This window comes from Schistocerca americana, chromosome 4 (genome assembly GCF_021461395.2).
Source record: "Schistocerca americana isolate TAMUIC-IGC-003095 chromosome 4, iqSchAmer2.1, whole genome shotgun sequence".
In the NCBI taxonomy this organism is placed as follows: domain Eukaryota; kingdom Metazoa; phylum Arthropoda; class Insecta; order Orthoptera; family Acrididae; genus Schistocerca; species Schistocerca americana.
In genome coordinates this window covers 127,031,304-127,056,978 of record NC_060122.1, presented here as the reverse complement: position 1 = coordinate 127,056,978, position 25,675 = coordinate 127,031,304, and the positions used below count along the sequence as shown (strand labels likewise).

Genomic DNA, 25,675 nt, shown 5'->3' with positions numbered 1-25,675 from the left:
TATCCTTTGTCTCATACACAGATTGAGACTCACACAGTACTTACCACACGGAAGTACTCGTCTCTAATTTCAAGTCCTGCACACGCCATTTCTTAAATATTTCAACTTATGGTACACACGCTATTTCTTAAATATTTCAACTTATTGTACACACGCTAGTAATTCAGCTTAACTTAAGCACACGGAAGTATTTCAACTTATTGCTACACGTGGTTTCATTGTGACCGTCGGTCACTTCCGGAGATTACTACGATCCTATTAATATTACCTGCCTGACATTTAATTCTCCCAACAAAAGTTCCTGAAATAGAGAAATTATTATTTCAAACTAATCTTAAATATTCCACATGCATACCATGTCTCCACTCTTTTGTCTTTACGGAGCACAACTAAGACAGGTCTCAACAACACAAGATCCAGCGGCAGAGTGCTGAAACATGGCCGTTCTTCAGGTCCTCTCGCACCTCTGCTGAAGTGGGGGAGCACCTTGCTACCGTATTAATCAGCCACATTTCAGGCGCTCAAAGCTCAGGTAAATTTCATCTCTTTGGTCCAACCAAAGGTGGCCAAAGGATCGTCCAAAGATGATCATATATTCACATTCACTATCTGCGGTTAGCAGACGACCATACATTCATTCATTTCACAGATCTCACCAAACTGGATGTAGGGATTTATTTTGAGGGAGCGCACATGTGATCAATTAAATAAATAAATTGTCATTCTTTCCCACACTGGTATCCGGCTTCGCTGTATTAATTGAAATTGAGTTCTTTTACAAAAAAATGTGTTGTTCTGACAAAAATAATGAAGTATGTTGTACCTATTTTCAATGTCGGGCGGTACTGTACCCTTTCACCTACACTAAGAAAACAATATTTTTATCATGTGATATGGGCTGTGTAACAGAGCACATGGTACATCCACATGTATATGACCCCCGTGAAGTAATGGAGGCGTTGGTTTATCAATGAAACAGAAATTGATGGCCATTCTGCAATGTCATCCTCTGTTAGCATCATGAGATCGACGCAGTGAGAGGTTTTGTTGACGTAATAACTCGTCGAGAGTGGTAGTTTGGACCTCAAGTAACTGAGTAAAATGCGCTCAAATCACGGAAAACCTGAAAAAATTACGAAAATTGAAGGAAATACGTAAAAATGATGAAAATTCGAAAAAAGTGGTGTGATGAAGGTTGTTACATTTCGCCGGAGTGTTTGAAAATCGTTCCATCCCTCCACTAGTGGGACTGACAACTGATGGCACATACCATCTGTACTCTGTGGCTCCTGCAGAACACCCATTGTTCTACATGTAGTTATGCACTGTATGTTATTAAAATGAAAGGCGCAGTCTCCAAAGGTTTGCAGGTCAGGGTAAGTATCACCTAGGACACTGAAACAGCGCTCACATACCTGGGCGCAATATGCACCACCAATGTGAGGAATCAATGCTCAGGTTCTCTTTGAAAAACAAAACACCCAGAGATCTGCTACCCCATCACTGTGGAAGATGAGATTAAATGTAGAGATCACCACCTTTGGACAGCTGTTGGAAATGCTTCACAATGCCGCAAACTCTTTCAGTTTTCATACCTTGCGGTGTCCTCCAGTTTTTGTCAACGTCTCCGTCTCTGTCTCTGCCTTTTATTTCAACCTTCCTGTGTGTTGTGGCAGCAGAAGAGTTTACACCATGTGATTTCCAGCTTTCTGTATGAGTGAATGGCTCAACAAGAGTTAATGTCAGCGTAACACAGACCTTGAAGTCATGGTGGAAAAAGAAAATGTATGGCAGTGTACAAAGCTGTAGTCTTACACTGCTTGGATGTGTTACATCAGAAGAACAATGTATTACACTGCTTATGAAAGAACAACACAGTGACTCTCTCTTGTGATTGTAGGATGTGGTCCTCCTGCAGTGCAGGTGATGAAGCTTTACACTGGTCTTGCAAGTGACTTCGCCGGCTGCGGTGGCCGTGCGATTCTGGCGCTGCAGTCCGGAACCGCGGGACTGCTACGGTCGCAGGTTCGAATCCTGCCTCGGGCATGGGTGTGTGTGATGTCCTTAGGTTAGTTAGGTTTAAGTAGTTCTAAGTTCTAGGGGACTTATGACCTAAGATGTTGAGTCCCATAGTGCTCAGAGCCATTTGAACCATTTTTTTGCAAGTGACTTCGATCACCGACCATCTGCTCCAACGGATTAATACCTATGTATTTAATAGTATCGCCATGTAGGATCGATGTTAGGCCGCAGATGGTATTTGTTTCTGATATATGAGAAGAGGTGGCCACAGTAATGTCATATTGAGTTCTCTGCTGGGTGATGTGGTGAAAGTTTTTATAATTCGTAGTTTTTTCTGTTAGATGGTACAAAAAATGAGGAGGGGGAGAATGTTTTGGTGATAGTCATGAATGCATCCTGAGAGATGCAAATCTCCTTTAGACTGTAGTACCTGTATGTAGTTGGGAAATGCACCACCATGCAGTAGCAAAATCCTCATCCTTCTTTCAGTTCCTGTATGATGTGGAGTCTTCCTAATTTTCCTGATAAGAAACACCACCATAACTGCTCCTATTGTCTTTTCTGCTACCTGATGTTGCAGAAGAAAACTTCATTTGGCGCTGGACTTACACATTGTACATGGTTGGCAGAGTTACGATAACATTTTCCTATTTGCACCGAGTGGTTAAGACATGGTCCTTTCGCATTAACTCAGCTCAACCTGTTTCTCCACAGAATGCAGAAAGTGGTAGATATAACAGACCTCACATTGAAATAGGAACAATATCACGGATAAAGCTGCAGGGAGAGTGAGGTAGAGACTGAGGAACAGTTACAAGATGCAGAGAGACTCTCTACAACCATGCTAGAGTTTTGCTGTGCGGGGTCCTTAGCAGATAGGTTCAAAAAAGGTGACTCATTTCGAGGTATGACAGTGCCATGAATGTGATCGACCAGTGGATGTAATCATTAAAAGTCATATCCATAGGACCCAGCGGAAGTGTGTGGTTGAATAGAAAGACTTGATTCCAAATCTCAGACAGAATTTCTGTCAGAAAGCGTAACACTATAGATCTGAAAAGCCAGTTTATTGGTTATAGGATTGCATACATTACTTATGACTTCAATCTAGTGTTGCAATCTTAAGTGATTCCCCATGTAGCACACAATCTACTATATGTAGTCATTTCAAATCAGCCATCATCCTCCCTCATCTATAACCCTGTGGATGTATCACAGAATCTTTGTTATGCCGTCTACATGGCATCAAATAGAACGTTATACAAATACTGTTTGTTGTTGTTGTTGTGGTCTTCAGTCCTGAGACTGGTTTGATGCAGCTCTCCATGCTACTCTATCCTGTGCAAACTTCTTCATCTCCCAGTACCTACTGCACCCTACATCCTTCTGAATCTGCTTAGTGTATTTATCTCTTGGTCTCCCTCCCTTGATGCCTCAGAACATGTCCTACCAACCGATCCCTTCTTCTGGTCAAGTTGTGCCACAAACTTCTCTTCTCCCCAATCCTATTCAATACTTCCTCATTAGATATGTGATCTACCCATCTAATCTTCAGCATTCTTCTGTAGCACCACATTTCGAAAGCTTCTATTCTCTTCTTGTCCAAACTATTTATCGTCCATGTTTCACTTCCATACATGGCTACACTCCATACAAATACTTTCAGAAATGACTTCCTGACACTTAAATCTATACCCGATGTTAACAAATTTTTCTTCTTCAGAAACGCTTTCCTTGCCATTGCCTGTCTACATTTTATATCCTCTCTACTTCGACCATCATCAGTTATTTTGCTCCCCAAATAGCAAAACTCCTTTACTATTTTAAGTGTCTCATTTCCTAATCTAATTCCCTCAGCATCACCCGACTTAATTCGACTACATTCCGTTATCCTCGTTTTGCTTTTGTTGATATTCATCTTATATCCTCCTTTCAAGACACTGTCCATTCCATTCAAGTGCTCTTCCAAGTCCTTGGCTGTCTCTGACAGAATTACAATGTCATCGGCTAAGCTCAAAGTTTTTATTTCTTCTCCATGGATTTTAATACCTATTCCAAATTTTTCTTTTGTTTCTTTTACTGCTTGCTCAATATACAGATTGAATAACATCGGGGAGAGGCTACAACCCTGTCTTACTCCCTTCCCAACCACTGCTTCCCTTTCATGTCCTTCGAGTCTTATAACTGCCATCTGGTTTCTGTACAAATTGTAATTAGCCTTTCGCTCCCTATATTTTACCCCTGCCACATTTAGAATTTGAAAGAGAGTATTCCATTCAACATTGTCAAAAGCTTTCTCTAAGTCTACATATGCTAGAAACGTAAGTTTGCCTTTCCTTAACCTTTCTTCTAAGATAAGTCGTGTTCCAGTGTTTCTACGGAATCCAAACTGATCTTCCCAGAGGTCGGCTTCTACTGGTTTTTCCATTCGCCTGTAAAGAATTCGTGTTAGTATTTTGCAGCTGTGGCTTATTAAACTGATTGTTCGGTAATTTTCACTTCTGTCAACACCGGCTTTCTTTTGGATTGGAATTATTATATTCTTCTTGAAGTCTGAGGGTATTTCGCCTGTTTCATACATCTTGCTCACGAGATGGTAGAGTTTTGACAGGACTGGCTCTCCCAAGGCCGTCAGTAGTTCCAATGGAATGTTGCCTACTCCGGGGGCCTTGTTCCGACTCTGGTCTTTCAGTGCTCTGTCAGACTCTTCACACAGTATCATATCTCCCATTTCATCTTCATCTAGATCCTCTCCCATTTCCATAATATTGTCAAGTACATTGCCCTTGTATAGACCCTCTATATACTCCCTCCACCTTTCTGCTTTCCCTTCTTTGCTTAGAACTGGGTTTCCATCTGAGCTCTTGATGTTCATACAAGTGGTTCTCTTATCTCCAAAGGTCTCTTTAATTTTCCTGTAGGCAGTATCTATCTTACCCCTAGTGAGATAAGCCTCTACATCCTTACATTTGTCCTCTAGCCATCCCTGCTTAGCCATTTTGCACTTCCTGTCGATCTCATTTTTCAGACGTTTGTATTCCTTTTTGCCTGCTTCATTTACTGCATTTTTATATTTTCTCCTTTCATCAATTAAATTCAATATTTCTTCTGTTACCCAAGGATTTCTACTAGCCCTCGACTTTTTTACCTACTTGATCCTCTGCTGCCTTCACTACTTCATCCCTCAAAGCTACCCATTCTTCTTCTACTGTATTTCTTTCCCCCATTCCTGTCAATTGTTCCTTTATGCTCTCCCTGAAACTCTGTACAACCTCTGGTTCTTTCAGTTTATCCAGGTCCCATCTCCTTAAATTCCCACCTTTTTGTAGTTTCTTCAGTTTTAATCTACAGCTCATAACCAATAGATTGTGGTCAGAGTCCACATCTGTCCCTGGAAATGCCTTACAATTTAAAACCTGGTTCCTAAATCTCTGTCTTACCATTATATAATCTATCTGATACCTTTTAGTATCTCTAGGGTTCTTCCATGTATACAACCCTCTTTCATGATTCTTAAAACAAGTGTTAGCTATGATTTTGTTGTGCTCTGTGCAAAATTCTACCAGGCGGCTTCCTCTTTTATTTCATAGCCCCAATCCATATTCACCTACTACGTTTCCTTCTCTCCCTTTTCCTACACTCGAATTCCAGTCACCCATGACTATTAAATTTTCGTCTCCCTTCACTATCTGAATAATTTCCTTTATTTCATCATACATTTCTTCAATTTCTTCGTCATCTGCAGAGGTAGTTGGTATATAAACTTGTACTACTGTAGTATGTGACGACTTCGTGTCTATCTTGGCCACAACAATGCGTTCGCTGTGCTGTGTGTAGTAGCTTACCCGCATTCCTATTTTCCTATTCATTATTAAACCTACTCCTGCATTACCCCTATTTGATTTTATGTTTATAACCCTGTAGTCACCTGACCAGAAGTCTTGTTCCTCCTGCCACCGAACTTCACAAATTCCCACTATATCTAACTTTAACCTATCCACTTCCCTTTTTAAATTTTCTAACCTACATGCCCGATTAAGGGATCTGACATTCCACGCTCCGATCTGCCAGTTTTCTTTCTCCTGATAACGACATCCTCTTGAGTAGCCCCCGCCCGGAGATCCGAATGGGGGACTATTTTACCTCCGGAATATTTTACCCAAGAGGACGCCATCATCATTTAATCATACAGTAAAGCTGCATGCCCTCGGGAAAAATTACGGCTGTAGTTTCCCCTTGCTTTCAGCCGTTCGCAGTACCAGCACAGCAGGGCCGTTTTGGCTATTGTTACAAGGCCAGATCAGTCAATCATCCAGACTGTTGCCCCTGCAACTACTGAAAAGGCTGCTGCCCCACTTCAGGAACCACACGTTTGTCTGGCCTCTCAACAGATACCCCTCCGTTGTGGTTGTACCTACGGTACGGCTATCTGTGTCGCTGAGGCACGCAAGCCTCCCCACCAACGGCAAGGTCCGTGGTTAAGGGGGGGAGGGGGGGGGGTACTGTTTGTTAGTGTGGGAAATATCTAGCAGCAGCACGACGGAGTTGCGAATATTGACTTAAGGTTTTAAACACGGCTGAAACGGGAACTGTTGAAAATCTTCACGGTAAATGATAACAGCCAAACGGTTGCAGGATAAAGATTTATTACAATCCTTGACCACGGTTTCGGTATATCTAAATGTACCTTCATCAGAAGCAAAATACACCTGAACAAGAAGACACCTTCAGCAACAAAAACTTAGCACGATAACTGAGAAATAAAAAACACGTGTAGCTTAAGTTACCGTAGAATTACCAAAGTATTACAAGCACAAAAGCTTTTAGTTACTTATTAAAATCACATCCTGCAGTGGAGATACATAAAACAATCGTGCCAAAGACGTCGTCAGTAGTTAAAACATCATCTCCATTTATACAACATAATTATGAAGAGAAGTTAGATGCGAACACGGCATAGCATCAGAACTTCGCCTCTGGACTAGCGTGAAGTGGGTGTTAAAGCCCTAGGGCAGACAGTTTCTCGGAGAGAGGGCACTTGTGGTATGCGTGAGACACTCGCGCGCAATAAAAACCCATGGATACATACGTCTGGACATCAAAATTATTAAACGTTTTTCTAATTCATACCTTCTGTCTTAATAAATAATACATATGAGAACCATTTAAAAACACCTACGTACATTAGAAAGTATGAAACCAATTTACGTGCGTCCTAGTGCCAAGCAGATGGAGCTTGCGCTAGGTAACACATCAAACGAGAGAGGGCAACAACCTTGCGTAACTTAAAGACTAGAATACATAGTAGCGAAAACAACAAAAATGTTATAGTAAAACGAAACCATCCGTCGTCATGAGTAAAACATAACAGAATTATTTAACCACACATACACATTGAAAGCCATGAACAGCAACCATCAAAAATACGTAAAATCTCAACAAGACAGGAAAGGCGCATCTCACCAGCATCAACAGGTAAGAAAACTAACTCCTAGTCAGCCAGACTATATTACATTAGAGCAAAGAGGGGTTTGAAACTATCCAAGAATTTTTGTTTCTAAGCTGCACCTGTTCATTAAGAATAAAACCATCTTTTTGAAACAGATGCTTGAAAATCTCTAATTCCTCGAGCAGATCAAGTTTGTAACTCTTACTCACTTCGTGTAGCAATTCTACGTCATCCACTTTACGTGGCGTATGCTGTAAGAGCCATATATGTTCAGCAAACGTGGAATTATATACGTTTTCCCCATTTTTACCTAGCATGTTTTCTTTATATCTTACTTTAATGGGTCTACCTGTCTGTCCAATGTAATAGTTTGTGCAGTCGTTACAAGAAATTTTGTTAACTCCGGATTTCGTACCAAGTTCTTCCCGTGCCCCAGTAGTATGAATCACTCTTTGCTTCAAGCTATTATTTACGGAAAAGGCAACTCTGTAACCGTATTGCTTCTGTAGAAGTCTCCGTGTCTTATATGATACGTTCCCCAAAAATGCAATAGAAATAAAGTTATTAACCTCACTATTTTTCGCCCTGTTTTCTCCTAAGGTTGAACATTTTACAGCTGTTTTTTTCCTAACAATTTGGTCACATAACTTAGGGTCGTATCCATTGTTAGTAACTATTGATTTTACTAAAGATATTTCTTTTTCTAAATAATTCTGTTCTAAAGGTGTGCTCAGAGCACGATGAACAGCAGAATGAAAGAAGGCAACTTTGTGAGCTTGAGGATGACAAGAATCTGCTGGGGTAGTATTATCTGAAAAAGTATTTTTACGAAAAACGTCGAAGCTAATCGTGTTGTCAAATAACTTAAGTTTAAAATCAAGAAACTGAATTCTCTTTTGTGAAATTCATTTTCTGGTGAAAACTGTTAAAAACATGTAACATTACTTGCAGATGTTGGTCACTTCCTTGAATTGAGTATGCCATCAACATAACGAGCATAGAAAGTAATCATATTACATAATACAGGATTATTTTCGAAAATATTTTCTTCTAAAGCATTCACAATGATGTCGGCTAAGATACTAGCTAATGGGCAACCCATTGATAAGCCGAATGGTTGCTCATACATTTTGCCATTAAACTGAAAGTAATTATAATCGAATACAGCCTGCAATAGTGACATAAGTTCTGACAATTGTAACTCACTCAAAGTTTTATGTAGTCGAATGTTATTTTCAATAATTTTAAGAGTGACATCCACCGGAACATTAGTGCATAAACTTACAACGTCGAAAGAAACCAGAGCACCTAGGAAAAACACGAATACCCAAGTGATCGCTCGTCTACATGCCGGTGCTTATACTGTCGCATCCAAGTTGCGATACGTTGCATATACACCGCAGCAACGTCCTCAAATAAAAATTTGTTGATCGCTCCGCATATAAAAGAGCAGCAATGTGTCTTTCTGCACATTAGTAAGCAATACTTTGCACTTATTAACGTTGAGACTCAACTCCAGTTGTAACAAGCATCAACCTTCTCTTGGTCTGCCTGACAATGCAACTCCTTTAGAATGGGTGGGCCAGAAGTCTAGAAGGTGTTACAATTGAGAATAACTGGGAGACCCCATAATGGCGGACACCCAACTGAGATTACGTTCCACACAATAGCTGTAAGGTACACTATGTGATCAAAAGTATCCGGACACTCCGAAAAATTAGGTGCATTGTGCTGCCACCTACTGCCAGGTACTCCATATCACTGAGCTCAGTTGTCATTAGACATTGTGAGAGAGCAGAATGGGGCGCTCCGCAGAACTCACGGACTTCTAACGTGGTCAGGTAATTGGATGTCACTTGTGTCATACGTCTGTGTGGGAGATTTCCACACTCCTAAGCACCCCATGGTCAACTGTGAAGTGAAGTGGAAACGTCAAGGGACACGTACACCACAAAAGCGTACAGGCCGACCTCATCTGTTGACTGACAGAGACCGCCGACAGTTGATGAGGGTCCATCACACAGGAATTCCATACTTCTTCAGGGTTCACTGCAAGTACTATGACAGTTAGGTGGAAGGTGACAAAACTTGGATTTCATGGTGGAGCGGCTGCTCATAAGCCACACACCACGCCGGTAAATGCTAAACTATGCCTCGCTTGGTGTAAGGAGCGTAAACATTGGACGACTGAACAGTGGAAAAACGTTGTGTGGAGTGACGAATCACGGTACACAATTTGGTGATCCGATGGCAGTGCGTGGGTATGGCGAATGCCCGGTGAACGTCGTCTGCCAGCGTGTGTAGTGCCACCAGTAAAATTCGGAGGCGATGGTGCTATGGTGTGTTTGTGTTTTTCAAGCAGGTTTTGTTCCATGTCTGCACTGAAGTCTGCACTGAAGTCTGTCTGCTAGGAAGTCTAGAATCTAGTCACAATGTTACTACAGAGTGGAACGGAGTCTAATGCCTTCCACAAGCCACAGAATGCGGCTTCGCCGTGGGCGCCATCATCTACATTCGTCTGGATGTAATGGAGGACGAGTTGGAGCTGATTTTCACAAGATATCTGCTTCTAGAATCCACGTGCATTATAGGGGAGATATTCATGGACCAAAAAAAAATAATAATAATAATAATAATAATAATAATAATACGTTAGCATAAAAGCGTTCCTCAACGCTGCAGCGGTCTGACATGAGCTATATAAGCCCATAATAAATGCAGTAGTCGACGACCTTTCTTAACAAGTACAAGTACTTTGATCAATGCGTCTGTCCGCAGCGACTGTTTCACGCACATTATGCTGCCTGTTACTGGTATCTTTTAGTGTTACACATATTTGCATGTTATCTCGTCACAGCATCACCATGATGTAGTGTACAGGGTAATTACATGGTCCGCCGCGCGGGATTAGCCGAGCGGTCGGAGGCGCTGCAGTCATGGACCGTATGGCTGGTCCCGGTTGAGGTTCGAATCCTCCCTTGGGCATGGGTGTGTGTGTTTGTCCTTAGGATAATTTAGGTTTAGTAGTGTGTAAGCATAGGGACGGATGGCCTTAGCAGTTAAGTCCTACAAGATTTCACTCACATTTGAACATTTTTGAACGATTACATGGTCCAGTCAAATGTGGCTCTCGCCTATGTTTGGCATCACCGTGCAATAACCACTCATACACGACATGTGGAAGTACTAGCAGTGGAGGCTACATAAAGCGTGTCAGGGAGTGGGAGGGGGCGGGGACGTCGAAAACAGTACAGTCGTTATCGTAATACGGAAACGTGGCGATTTATTTGACATCCAAAACGATTAGGTCATTGGTGTTAGGGTGGAAGTATTTTCGAAAAACTAAGTTTGTAAACAGTTCGGGTGGCGTAGTGGTTCAAGTTTTCCCGTGCATGCTAAAGCAGCAGTGTCAAAAAACGGTGCTGAGGCAAGTCGATGCACCGTAGGTCATACACTTCAAGGATGAACGACATGTGTGCGAGCGCATTGACGTATATCTATTGAACTGCTGACTCCAAATAAATCAAAGAGCTACCAATACAGTGTCTCCTCAATGACAGTCCAGTGAACGTTGCTGTGTATTGGTCTCTGCAGCGACGAAGGTTGGAATTCGCCCTCCACTATTGTATCTGGACTACCACTGAGTTGCGCCAGGTGGCTTTTCAGATGACTCATGTTTTATTCTCCAGATGACACATGGCCGTTGGCCTGTACGACGTGAAAAGCACGAAAGCAAAGGGTCAAGGGCTTACAATGGTGTGTTATGGACTGGGGAATGTTTTCGTGGAATTTCATGGATGAACTTAGTCGTTCTGGAAGGCCCAATGGATTAACACAAGTATGCACCTGTCCTTGGCGTCCACGGCCATTCCTACATGCAGTTTGTTTCTCTCAGCACGACGGCATCTAGCAGCAGGACAATGGAATGTGTCACACAGCTTACAACGTACGTACGTCGTTTGACGAGCACCGGGATCAGTTTATCGTACTGCCTAGCCACCAAAGCCCCAACCTCGAATCTGTGGAACCACATCGATCGGGCTGTTCGCACGATGGTCCTCAACCGAGAAATCTAGCGCAGCGGTCCGTACGGCAAAAGGCTACTGGTGTGTGGTCACACTGATGTGACTGGACATTGTATGAAATCCATGAAGCACAACAAAAAAATCGGTACAGGTAATGGCAGAGAACAACTTAATGAATGTTACAGTATGTTAAAGACAAACTCTCAAAGTTTTTGTACAATGTTTATAAATGTTCTATGGGTCCAGTCTTTCTCACATGGCGCATACCTAATCGATGGTCCAATTCTGCCCATTCAGGACGTAGCACATCAGGAGTGACGGTAAGGACACCTGCTGTAAAGCGGTGTCACAACTCTTCGAGATTCTGTAGTGGAGGTGTAACACGAACGCTGTTTAGGAAATCGGGTGCGAATGTGGGCTGGTGTTATTAGGTGAGACTGGGCGTCCAATAAGCACAAGGTTAACTGAACACGAGAGATATATCCGCCTCAAACAATACAAGAAATCAGCAGTGGCAGAACATCAGGAACAGTGCAAAATGAAGATCGAATTTCGAGTGGCCCGCGTAGTGGCGAAACAGCCGTTTAGTTTGAGGAGGAAGGCACCAGCCTCGGTGGCCGTGCGGTTCTAGGCACTTCAGTCCGGAACCCCGTGACCGCTACGGTCGCAGGTTCGAATCCTGCCTCGGGTATGGATGTGTGTGATGTCCTTAGGTTAGTTAGGTTTAAGTAGTTCTAAGTTGTAGGGGACTGATGACCTCAGATGTTAAATCCCATAGTGCTCAGAGCCATTTGAACAATTTGAGGAGGGAGATTAGAGAGGCTATAGAAATAGCCAAGCGACCCAACAATATGAATAGAGAAGACGGGTACCGACTTCCAGCGTCCTGTCTGCCAGCAGTGACAGATTTGCAGAACCACAGCTGTCGCAAAACAACAGGATCGCGGTGGGCCACAGCGACGGAGGGTACACAGAGCGCTGACGCGGCCTAGCCGATTCTAGGCTGTTAGTAAACAACGCTACGCTACAGTCGCCACTCAGTTTCCTATTCGCCGATTTCCACCAATGTCAAGCAATAGAGGAAACTCCAATGGAAAACACCTATTTCCGCCAATGAAAACACCTAACGCAAAGGCAAAAAGTAAACTCCTAATACCCTTCCTCCTCACCGTCATATCCAATGACAGCACTCCTCCATAATATGTAAGTAACCAAACTAGAGCTCATTCAGCAGTTAGCAATACACCCTGAGGAAGGCGCCTTGCAACAGTCGCCGAAACGTCGGAATTTTATAGTTGAAAATGCGGCCTCAAGCCCAGAATAATTTTATTCGCTTGTTCTTTCTGTTTTCACTATAAGCTTTAAAAGATATCAGGAGTTGTATCTACAAGGGTGTTAATGCAACTTCTAAATGAATAGTTGACAAATTATTCTACTTTTCATCGGAGGAACTAGGAAATAAATACAGCATATGTCATCTAATTTCATATGAACGTGTTAAACAAAACACGATTTAGCTGTGTAAGTTGTATGTTACATGTGAAGAAACCTCCCCGGTACTTTGTAACATGTAACGTGCTGAAGTAGTTTTTCGTTGTTGCGGTAGGCCTTCCGTGAAATTTGAGGCCCATCAGATGGGTACTTAAGCGAACTCTTAAACCTGGTGCCCCTAGCGACCGTCGTCTCTTCGGCCATAAATGGCCCTTCTCGTCTCCCACACGGTCCATTGTCTGATCAGACACGGCCTGTCGGCACGAAAGTTTTGCATCGCAAAGACAGCAATCCTTCCTAAATTTCTTGTACGACTATTCTATGCTGTTGTAAACTTTCTGTTGATGAAACTGGTAATCTCTTTGCACACTCGCTAGCGACTGGCAAGCACGTAAAATGCTTTGTCTGCCTGGTTCGCCGCCATCTTCAGCAACTACGGCCAGTGCGACCCTATCGGCGGTTATCCAAACTAACTTCCCGGTACCGTGTTTAAAGAAAAGCTTTGAGATATTATCTGTTACAGATCTATCATTTGATACGTTACAGCCGGCCGATGTGGTCGAGTGGTTCTAGGCGCTTCAGTTCGGAAACACGCGGCTGCTACGGTCCCAGGTTCGAATCCTGCCTCGGGCATGGATGTGTGTGATGTCCTTAGTTAGGTTTAAGTAGTTCTAAGTCTAGAGGCCTGATGACCTCGGATGTTAAATCCCATTGTGCTTAGAGCCATTTGAACCATTTTTGATACGTTATTTGTAGCCACTTACCTATTTTCATGGGTCTCAAAAATCCCGTAGTTTACGAACGTTAGTGAATGTGACCTTTGTAGACGAACGTGAATATTATTGGGTGTTTTCAAGCAAGTATTTCGAAACTAAAGCTTTGTGTTTACGTCTGTGTCTGTTCCAGAGGTAGGTGCTAGTGACGACCCGTGTGCGACTACTTACGCAGGCGCTGAAGTTTTCTCCGAGCCCGAAACGAGGGCTCTGAGGGACTACATTCTGGCGAACGCCGATCGCATCAAGCTTTATCTGACGTTCCACAGTTATGGGCCTGTAAGTACTGACTCGGCACATGCTTGTGCCTCTCCTCGTACATTTCTTGCTCACTCTTTAACGCTTCAGTAAGGAAGAAGATCAACTTATACAAATACGGTTGGTTTGCCAATAATCTCTCGCTCATTCTGATTAAGTATACCTGTGCTTTCCTTAATTCACTTTATTCTAAATCCTTCCACAGAACGACCCTCGACTCGATCCAAAATAGTTACTCAACTGAGCTGCCGTGAAGTCGTTAATAAGCGCGGTGTCGTCGTCGACACGATGATACGTACAGAAGCTCCTACTTTCCTTATTCCTGTGCATCTCAGGATGGTAGCAGGTGAGCATCCGGGGTGTTTTTCCTACACTTAAAATGACAAATGCCAGGATTCAGAAAAAAAATGGGTTTTATTCCCAAGAACTACCACTAAGGGACACAATGTTCATGAAAACTGGCTACGGCCGCTGCCTGAACCGCACATAGTGCGGAAAGAGCCTTTTGCCCTCAATGGGAAGGTCTGGTGGACACGTCCAAGGGTAAGGAAGCTGGCAGGCAAGAGAGCGACCCGCTGTTGCAGCCGCTACGTCGCCGACTCTCCTGCGTATCTCACGTGACGGCTCCCTGTCCTCCCATTGGCGGATTTGAGGCAGAAAGTTGGCGTCTGTCACTCAGCAACACCGTTTTGGAGTCCCTAGTTCAGCGTAATAGGGTGGCAGCCGACTACACATACTGCGTAGTGGTTTAGCTAACTGCTCGTGCCACTGCCTGAAGCTAAGTTAAAACGATGGAAGTAGAATACAATAAAATGTTTTAGCATTATTACCCGTCACCATGTACATACATTCTCTCTGAAAGAGTCGACAGAAAGGTCAAAAATATGAACATAATAATAATGGAAGAGAAAACTCATCCAATTTTGAAGAATCATTTACTGACATTGTTCTGTGGCCTTCAACCCGAAGACCGCTTTGTTGCAGTTGTCTAGGCTGTTCTATCCTGCGCCAACATTCTCAGCTCTTTATAACCACTGACAATCCATCTGAATCTCCTTACTCTATTCATTCCTTGTTCTCCCTCTGTAATTTTTATCCATCACACACTCCTCCTTTACCAATCTGACAATTCTTTCATCCCTCAGAATGTGCCATATCAGTTGGTCTGTTTTTAGTCAAGTTGTGCCATAAATTCCTTTCTTGTCCAAACCATTTATCGTCCTTGTTTCATTTCTGTGGTGTCACTGCCAGACACCACACTTGCTAGGTGGTAGCCTTTAAATCGGCCGCGGTCCGTTAGTATATGTCGCACCCGCGTGTCGCCACTATCAGTGATAGCAGACCGAGCGCCGCCACACGGCAGGTCTAGTCTAGAGAGACTCCCTAGCACTCGCCTCAGTTGTACAGCCGACTTTGCTAGCGATGGTTCACTGACTACATAAGCTCTCATTTGCAGAGACGACAGTTTAGCATAGCCTTCAGCTACGTCGTTTGCTACGACCTAACAAGGCGCCATATTCAGTTACTACGAATGTATCCTGACAGATAATATTGAGAATCATGTACCGTCAAGAGCGACGTTCATCATTAATTGATTAAAGTTAAGTATCAAACTAGCTACGTCCGCTTTCTCAATTCTAATTCCTTGTCATGTTCGAGACCTCACGTCAGTATAGTTCTTCCCTCCTCACGCCAGCCTGGTTGAGCTAAAACGCGTGCATTTCGGCCTCCTCCCGTAACACGGTGTTGGCTCTTCTGCCAACCCAACAACTTCGATACATGGCTACATTCCAGATAATCACCTTCAGCAAAGGCATCCTAACAAATCTATATTCGATGTCAGCAAATATCTTCTTGAGAAAGTCTTTTCTCGCCATTGCCAATTTACATTTTATATGCTCTCTACTTCGGTCATCATCAATTATTCTTTTGCCCAAATAGCACAACTCATCCACTACTTTTAGTGTCTCGTTTCCTAGTCTAATTCCGTCCCCATCACCTGATTTATTTAGACTACATTTCGTTATCCTTGCTTTGTTTTTGTTGGTGCTTCATGATATATCCACCCTTCAAGGCGCTGTTCATTCCGTTCAACTGCTACTCCAAGTCCTTTGCTGTCTCTGACAGAATTATAATGTCGTCGAGAAACCTTAAACTTTTTATTTTTTCTCCATGAAGTTCCTGCTCTAAATTTTCCTTTGATTTCCTTTACAGCTTGCTCAATGTACGATTTGAATAAAATCATCTCACTCCCTTCTCAAGCACTGCTTCCCTTTCATGCCCTTCTACTCTTATAACTCTTGTATGGTACCTGTATAAGTTGTAAATACCCTTTTGCTCCTTGTATTTTACTCTGTCCACCTTCAGAATTTCAAAGAGGGTATTCCAGTTAACGTTGTCAAAAGCTTTCTGTAAGTCCACATACGCCATAAAGGTACGTTGGTGTTTCCTTAAGCTATCTTGCGTGTTGCAGGGTCAGTATTGCCTCGCATGTATCTACATTTCCCTGGAACCTAAACTGATCTTGCACCAGGTGAGGTGCTACCGGTTTTCCCATTCTTCTAAGAAAATTCGTATTATTATTTTGCAAGCATGCCTAATTTAATTGATAGATCTGCAGCACTTGCCTTCTTTGGAATTGGGATTATTACATCCTTCCTGCATTCAGAGGGTATTTCGCCTGCCTCATATATCTTACACACCTAGTAGGTCAGTTTTGCCATGGCTGGGTTTCCGAAGGAGCTCAAAAATTCTGAGCGAATGTTGTCTATTCCAGGGCCTTTGTTTCGTCTTACGTCTTTCAGTACTGTCAAATTCCTCTCGCAGGTATCATACCTTCCAACACATTTTCAACTACTTGCTCTTCTTCTATAATACAGTCTTCAAGCTGTAAAGCCTTTTCTAAATATTCCTTCCTCCTTTCTGACTTCCCTGCTTTGGTTAGTACTGGTTTGCCATCTGGCCTCTTTATATTCATACAGCTGTTCCTATTCTCTCCGAGGTTCTTTTAATTTTCTTTTAGGAGGTCTCTATCTTTCCGTTAGTTGTGCATTCTTTTACATACCTACGATTCTCATCTAGCAATCCCTGCAATGCCATTTTGCACTACCTGCCAATCTTAGTTTTTGGCGTCTGTAATTCCTTTCGCCTACTTCATTAGCTGCATGTTTATACTTTCTCCTTTCATAGCATAGCAAGATTTACGTTTTTAATTGCTATTGATCTGATGCAATTAAATTTTCCTGAAGGCACATTGTCTCAGAAGCTTAAGTAATGGATTAACATTTTTACTAAGGTTTGGACTTGGACGTGGACCTCCTGCTAGCTAGGCAGATGTGCTACTCCATCCAGCTGTGTGTGTTGTACTGGACAGTAGATGTGCGTAGTAAGCAGGAGACCTGGGTTGAACACCGGGCCTTGACACAAATTTTGCTTCATTGCTTCAGCTTCTATCCTTATCGAAAATAAAGTTGAGACACAATATGTCTCCACAAAAATGTAATTATATCAGATCAATAGACCACCTACACCTAGGGTAAAGGCAAAATTTCCCCATTACGTAAAAACCTGGGGTGCTATTCCAGTATCGGACAGCCCCGTCAATACTGAAGATTTATTTCGTCTACTCACACGAGACAACTGGACAGGAAATGCGGGGAGGTACAGTCTGTCTGTAAGCTGAAAAGCCAATGGCGCTCGTACTGGGGAAGACGCCTTTCCCAGACAAACGCCGCATCCGCCGTACAGGATAACTAAGAATCAATTTGCCCCTCTAGCAGTTTAGAACAGTTTACAGAAATATACACAGATTCTGACCATATGCTCTTCTTAGGTTCATGTTGCATACCATGTAGCGTCGACGCATTTTGTGTAAAATAAATATACCTTGGGCATGTCCCAGCACTGCATTGTCAGTGATTCGTAAGAGTAGTGTGGTGGGTCGGCATAACATTGAGACACCCTGTAGTTGTTTTTTGTGACGTAGAGGGTTAGGGAGAGTGAGAAATCACCTGCTTGACTTTCAATTTGTAGAGCTATGGAGCAAGTAAGTGCGTGAACATAATTCAGCGGTATTCATTCCCACGCGCTTCTTACCCCACACATCCCCCCCCGCCATTCGTTCTGTTAAAACCCTGCAACGCAGTTTATCTCTTAATATGCTCTGCCTGCACTTACACATCGTAGACACATTTAAACACAAACATTAATTTTGTACCGTTCAAACAATATTTAGAATAATCTGCTATTTTTTCATCCTCTGCCATGTGGAAAATGTGAGTCCTAGAAAAAAAATTAACTGTCTCTTTTTCGTAGGAAATTTAATGTAGTTTGATTTTGTACTGGTAAACATTTTCGCTAATAGCCGCGGCTTTCTAGTTATTCGGGAAAACATAAAAAAAGGTGACGTTTAAACGCCACCCTCTCGCAACGCTCACAGCCTAGAGGTCAGGATTTTCAGTATCTTGTTCATGATGCCCCCACCCCCACCCTCCCCTGCCGCCTCTACCACTGTACAAAATATGTGATTATGCGATCTTTTCCCCCTAACCGACCCGTTCTGGTTTTGGTTGACTGGGCTATTAATGAAAGGTAAATTATGTGCATGAGGTGTTCTGACAAGTACGACAGGGCCAATTGATATGAAGAACAACAGCACTAAAATACTGAAAAAGATACATATATGCACCATATTCAGGATGAGAGCAATAAATTTCACCAGCACACCGAGCTTCAACTAGAAAACTTGGAAAAGTAATGAATTTGTTCTTTTGAGTCTAATAAATATTTAAACACTAGATGTAATTCTTCGTTAGAAATAGGTACCAAACTTTTCTCTTTCATACAGGTAGTAACATCCATACTCTAGGGAGTGGAATTCTGAGCTTTTCTTTTTAATGTTTCCGACTGATTTGAAGAAGATTGTCACATTATATTCTGAACTGGCAATGTCATCTCAGAGAGACACCTCAAGCAATTTCCATAGTTATTTGTTCAGTATGCCGTAATATTACACCTACAATGGTCTGTTAATGACTGAAACGTCTTGTTTCTGTGGCTGTGAGCAACCATATTTCAGCGATGTATCTCTTCTTTTTCTTATTTTTACCCATACATTCGTCTCCCCGCCTTATTATGCAGAGAAACTCCTCATGCCTTATGCCATCTTTCTACTTAACTGTCACTAGTATTTTGTGACACCACATACTGAACACTTAAATTCTCTTCTTTTGAGGTGGTAACATAGGCCTTGATTCACTTCCGTGTTATGGTGTACTACATATTCCCAGATGTTTCGTCCTCAAATTAAGTGCTATGTTTGATACAAATAGGCTTCTTTCGGCCAGGAACGCCCTCTTCGCCTGTGCCTATTATCCTACTTGCTTCATCCATCACGCGTTATTTGCTTCCAAGGTAGCAGAATTCCTTCACTACTGCCGGCCGGAGTGGCCGAGCAGTTTTAGGCGCTACAGTCTGGAGCCACGCGACCGCTACGGTCGCAGGTTCGAATCCTACCTCGGGCATGGATGTGTGTGATGTCCTTAGGTTAGTTAAGTTTAAGTAGCTCTAAGTTCTAGGGGACTGATGACCTCAGCATTTAAGTCCCATAGTGCTCAGCCATTTGAACCATTTTTTTTTTCCTTCACTGCCACATGTTTTTCACTTTTGATATTGATTTTGCTGCTAATTTGATTACTACTCATCCTCACTACTTTCTTCTTTGCTTGATTTACTCCCAGTCGATATACTGTGCTCATTAGACTGTTTATTCCATTCGGTTTCACTGTGGACAGCAATAATGAACCCTATCATTCAGTCCTTTCACAATGAGCTTTCATCACACTTCTGAATATTTCTTTTAATTCCATCATTCCTTCTTTGATAAAAAGATTTAACAGTAGTGGAGAACGACTGGATTCTTGCCTTACGTACTTCCTAATCCTATCATTCTTAGCCTACCGCATCATTCTTTTTGTGTATTCTTAGTTTTGGTCCGTTTTAACATTACCCGTCTTTCCCTACATGTTTTACCTAAATTTTAGGTCATCAAACATGATGCACCTGTTTGTTATCAAATGCGTTTTCGAGTTCGACATATTCAATGAGATTAATTTGACTCCTCTTAAAATTTGCCTCCATTGTCAAGGGAACATCACAACGGCCTCTGTGGCACCTTTACCTTCCCTGAAGCCAGATTGAACGTCATCTAAGATATGTGGGGTCTTTTTCTATTCTCCTGTGTATTACTTGTATCAGATACTTGGAGTCATGAGCATCAAGCTGACTGTGCAATAAATATTTCTTCCTTCACCCCTTAATATCAGCTGAATTGTTTGGATGATTTTGTTCCGAAAGTCGGAGGGCGTAGTTTGAATGTCACAGACTCTACATTCTAACTGGAGTAATCGTTTAGCTTCCACTTTTAGGAATGATTTTACAATGTCAGAAAGTATGTTATTAATTCTGTCTGCGTTTTTTTATCTAAAGTTTTCCAAAGCAATGTAAATTTCTGGTTATAATACTCGATTACCATATTTTTCCAAATCGGACTCATTTCTTCTTGTATTACCCGGTCAGAAAATGCATCAGCTTCGTAGAGGCCTTCAATGTACTTGTTCCCTCTATTGACCATCTGCTCTGAATTTAAAAGTGGAATTAATTTTGCTCTTAAGGTTTACGCATTTTCGTTTAAATTTTCCGAAAGCTATTTGCGCTTTTCCGTATGCTGATCCTGTACTTCCGTCGACGATGGTTCTACTGCAGATCATATGACCTCCCGTTGCTCAGACCTTTAACAATACTTAATCCTATTCAGTTGTAGGGGGACTTATAGTTTAAAACAGGCTCCGAAGCCCGGTGCAACTTGGCTTTGTTCACACACACGAAGCATCGACAGATGCAAGAACAAAGAAAAGAAATTGTATGACCCATTGATGATGACGCCTCAGGTTTATTGAGTTGTTATCGTACAGTTATCCGCTCACCCATCGAGTCTTGTACATCTGCATCTACAGAAAAAACGTAAAGTGCAGGGCAGAGGGTTCCTTTGGTATTAGTAGTAGGTTATCTTATGGGCAATTAATGGAGGGAAGCATAGAAGTTTAATACTGTAGAGAGGAATTAAGTCTTTGGACTAAAGAGTACAACTACTATTCACTGACGAATCATTTGAGTCTTCATAGTCTCCTGGTGAACGATGTGTATCTACTTGAAGGATACTGATTATTTTCGCGATGACAGTCTATTTTTGGAGTTATTTAAATAGGTTATTGAATTATATTAGATATCTTTCCTCGATGCATTTATCAGCATTACCGTTTGATTCTTTCACAAAAGGTAACATGTTCACGCCATTCTCACTGATCTTAAGGCATATTCTGAATATCACGAGCTAATCAGACCTGAAATTGCCCCTACATGATGAACATGGTTGCATCATAGACCCTACAGATGTTTTTATGCTATCCCTTTCGTGGTGAGGTTGCAATTTCCTACAATTTCCCGTTACACTACAAACAAAACGAAGCTTTAATTTTAATTTGCCTGTAACAGAGATTGTCACTGTTCTACTTCAGATCCCCACGCATTGCGGCTCACTGGTATAGCTAAGATCTGACCAAGTCTGATTTCGAGCCATTCATCTTGCTGTCCAAAGCTGCTTCATATTTCACGGAATGCACATCTGCCTTCATTAGGAGCTGGTTGTCCGCTTGTAACTTAGATTGATATTTACTGAACACCTAACTGAAAATTACTACCATTCTTCGGCAACACTCCATCCTCTTCTTTCCTTCCCTTTCGGCGGTAAGCATTTCAACGGCTCTGATCTTATTCTAACTTTTCGCACCACATGCCACTTTGATGTTTGTGAACAATATAAAGACCATGTAATTTCTATTGCAGCTGATACTTTACCCGTGGGGATACACCACCGAGCCGCCTGAAGACTGGGAAACACTGGTAAGCTGCTTTCTGACCCCTCTTAATATGAGCTTGGCGATTGTAAGTACTCGTAAAGTGCAGCTACTCGTGGAGGACCAGTGTGGGCTATAATTATCGTAAGGCAGTGAAACATGACACGTATGTTAATGCGTCAATTTGGAATTGATTTACGCTGGAAAAAATGTTTCCAATTTTGGCCACTAGATGCACATCTGGCGCTGTACAGAATCTCGTCGACGTCTTTGGTGCTCTTATTGAACAAATTTTGTAAACGGAGATTAATAATAAAATCAACATTATGCTTTTCTGACTGTCTAAACATCCCTGTCCACACCCAGTTCATAATCCATTAGATATGGAATAATTAGTATACGTTTCTTGCATTCACAGTGCCAGATTTGCACCCGGTGGCCATGACTGGAACTACTGTTTTCTCATCGTAAATCGGTTCCGCATTAACATATTAACGTATCTATAAAGTTTTGCTTTCGTACGATAATTAAGACCCACACCGTATCTCTGAGAGTACCTGCACTTTAATTGTAGCCACATAGTATCATGCAGCAGATATTCACTAGCTTAAATTTCCCTCTAGACAACGCCTTATGCTGTCGTCATTATCATCACCATTATCAGTGTTCTGCTCTAGGTCAGGTCTTCCCATGTAATTCTCCATACAGCCCTGTCATTTGCTACCCTCTTTGTTTTCTCATAATCGTTTCCTGTCATGATACTATCCACCACTTGGCATCTTCTGCGTCCTCTTCTCCTTCCGTGCACCATTCCTTCGCTAGCATCCATCAGTAAACAATCTATCAGCTAGCGCCCAAGCCAAGTGTATTTCCTCTTCCAGATTAAAACAATCTGTTCTCATCCAGTAACCAAGGCAAATGTTCTCTGTTCTCCCACTCTTCCCAACAGCTTCTCGTTTCTCACCTTGTCCGCCCATTTCACGCCTTCCAACCTCCTCCAAATCCACATCTCCAATGTTTCTATTCTTCTCTCTTCCTCTTTCCTCAGCGTCCACATCTTAGCTCCGTGTAATGCCACGCTCCATATGAAGTACTTCCCCAATATCTTCCTCAGGACACTGTCCATGCTTCTTGTTAAATGCTTCCGTGTCAACTGTAATACGTGTCAACTGTAATACGTGTTTTCACATCGTTATTAAATCTCATGTCGTCCTTATGCCACAATGATTTTAATTCCGCAGGACGCACTGGGGAGACTCGCCAACGCCGCGCAGGTAGCAGCCGGAGCTCCCAACTACACCGTGGGGACTTTCGCGGGCGCCATGTGTACGTACCGGTATATCATATGGGTTTTTGTGTCGGGACAAGCTCCCGCAGCTATAAGTTTCTTTACGTGTACAGTAACATAAATGTGTGCTTACCATTACGGTTTACAAGCTCACGAGAAAAATTAGTAGCCATCACGCTAACACGTTAAGCCTGCCATCAGTCTCGTGGGACTGATAGTGTACTTTTCGATTGGACGAAGGCAGTCGTGGAGAGTCACAGAGCTCTTTTCGTGCGGACGACGTCAGTGCATGGGAAAGCCAGTGTCAGCGTTCGAAAACAAAAAGTGTGAGAGAAGTGAAATGGAAATCGAGCACTAGATACAACGGGTTCATGCAACGGTTCCATACACATAGTAATCGCCACATGCTTTATAGGGGGTAGGACGCCAAACGGGTCGACTTGGAGCAGGAGAGGAGCCAAAGGACATTTTAATTTCCACTGACTATAGTTTTACAAATAAATTCATAAAATTCTATCAGCATGACCAGGAAGGATTCGGAATTCACATTCATAGCAATGGAAGTTCAAAAACGTAGCAAAATAAAAATTTCTACACGTGAAATTTCATCATTTTCCACTAACTATTAGCTGCATTTGTTGCTATAGATACAATTTTCTTCGATAAATTTTCCACAGCGTACTAACCATACTTACAGGAGTATGAAACTAGAAGTTTCTAAATCTGTTATCCATAAAATTTCAGACTTTTTTCTAAATATGAAGTTCAAAATATAACAGCACATTCATTTTTTCATAAATTAAATAAACTCTAGAGTTTAGATTAGATTAGATTAGATTTACTTTCATTCCAATTGATCCGTAGTGAGGAGGTCCTCCAGGATGTGGAACATGTCAGAAAAACAACAATACATGACAAATATTTAAACTAAAACAAATAAGCTAATGTACCATTCCACAGGCCCAAGTGGAATGATCGTCATTTTTTAATGAACACTAAGAGTCATTTTACAAATACTATTGCACTGAATTTAAAATAAAAAAGTTTTGTATTTATTTATAAGGTAAGAAACATGTAATACAACTACTGTAATACTTATTTACAATGAACACATTACTGCACTGAAATGGTGCAGAAGTTAGATTATACTTACACACACACACACACACACACACACACACACACACACACACACAAATTTTCAGTGAACACATTACTGCACTGAAATTGTGCAGAAGTTATGTTGTACTTATATACAAATCAGTTGGTTTTCCTCAGAAATTCATCAATGGAGTAGAAGGAGTTGGCCACCAATAAATCCTTTAGGCTTCTCTTAAACTGAATTTCATTGGTTGTTAAGCTTTTTATGGCTGCTGGCAAGTTATTGAAAATGTGTGTTCCTGAATAATGCACACCTTTTTGTACAAGACTAAGTGACTTTAAATCCTTGTGAAGATTATTCTTATTTCTAGTATTGATTCCATGAATTGAGCTGTTGGTTTGAAAAAGTGATATATTTTTAATGACAAATTTCATTAAGGAATAAATATATTGGGAAGCTGTAGTTAGTATCCCTAGTTCCCTAAACAGGCTTCTGCAGGATGTTCTTGAGTTCACACCACATATAATTCTTACTGCACGTTTTTGTGCCCGGAAAACTTTAGCTTGGCTTGATGAATTACCCCAGAAAATAATCCCATATGACATTATGGGATGAAAGTAAGCATAGTATGCCAGCTTTTTCATTTTTATATCCCCTATGTCTGACAAAATTCGCATTGCAAACAGAGATTTGTTAAAACGCTTCAGCAGTTCTGTGGTGTGATCCTCCCAGTTGAATTTATTATCAAGCTGTAATCCCAAGAATTTAACACCGTCCACTTCTTCTATCTTCTTGTCATCATATGTTAGACATATACTCTTGGGACACCCCTTACAAGTTCTGAACTGCATGTAGTGTGTTTTTTCAAAGTTTAGTGACAAAGAATTGGCTAGGAACCAGTGATTAATGTCTACAAATATTTTATTGGCTGATCTTTCTAAGACTACACTTGATTTGCTATTTATTGCAATGTTTGTATCATCAGCAAACAAAACAAACTTGGCATCTGGTAATGTTACTGATGAAAGGTCATTGATATACACAAGAAAAAGTAAGGGCCCCAAAATGGAACCTTGTGGGACCCCACATGTAATTAGTTCCCAGTTGGATGATGCCTGATTGCTTGATACATGTCTCTTTCCTAATAACACCCTTTGTTTCCTGCCAGAGATATAAGATTTGAACCATTTTGCAGCATTTCCTGTTACACTATAATATTCTAGTTTACTTAAAAGGATATTGTGATTTACACAGTCAAATGCCTTTGACAGATCACAAAATATACCAGTTGCCTGCAATTTTTTGTCTAATGAATTAAGTACATTTTCACTGTAAGTGTAGATAGCCTTCTCAA

The 25,675-nt window shown here is 41.7% G+C and overlaps 1 protein-coding gene across 1 annotated transcript in view; it reads left to right on the top strand.

Moving 5' to 3' along the window:
- LOC124613298 (carboxypeptidase B-like) overlaps nt 1–25,675 on the top strand; it is a 171,617-nt gene that overhangs the window by 117,826 nt on the left and 28,116 nt on the right. Inside the window, exons 4-6 of the mRNA XM_047141994.1 lie at nt 13,894–14,039; nt 21,921–21,977; nt 23,173–23,257. Coding sequence (XP_046997950.1) covers nt 13,894–14,039; nt 21,921–21,977; nt 23,173–23,257 — 288 coding nt within the window. The remainder of the gene's footprint in view (nt 1–13,893; nt 14,040–21,920; nt 21,978–23,172; nt 23,258–25,675) is intronic.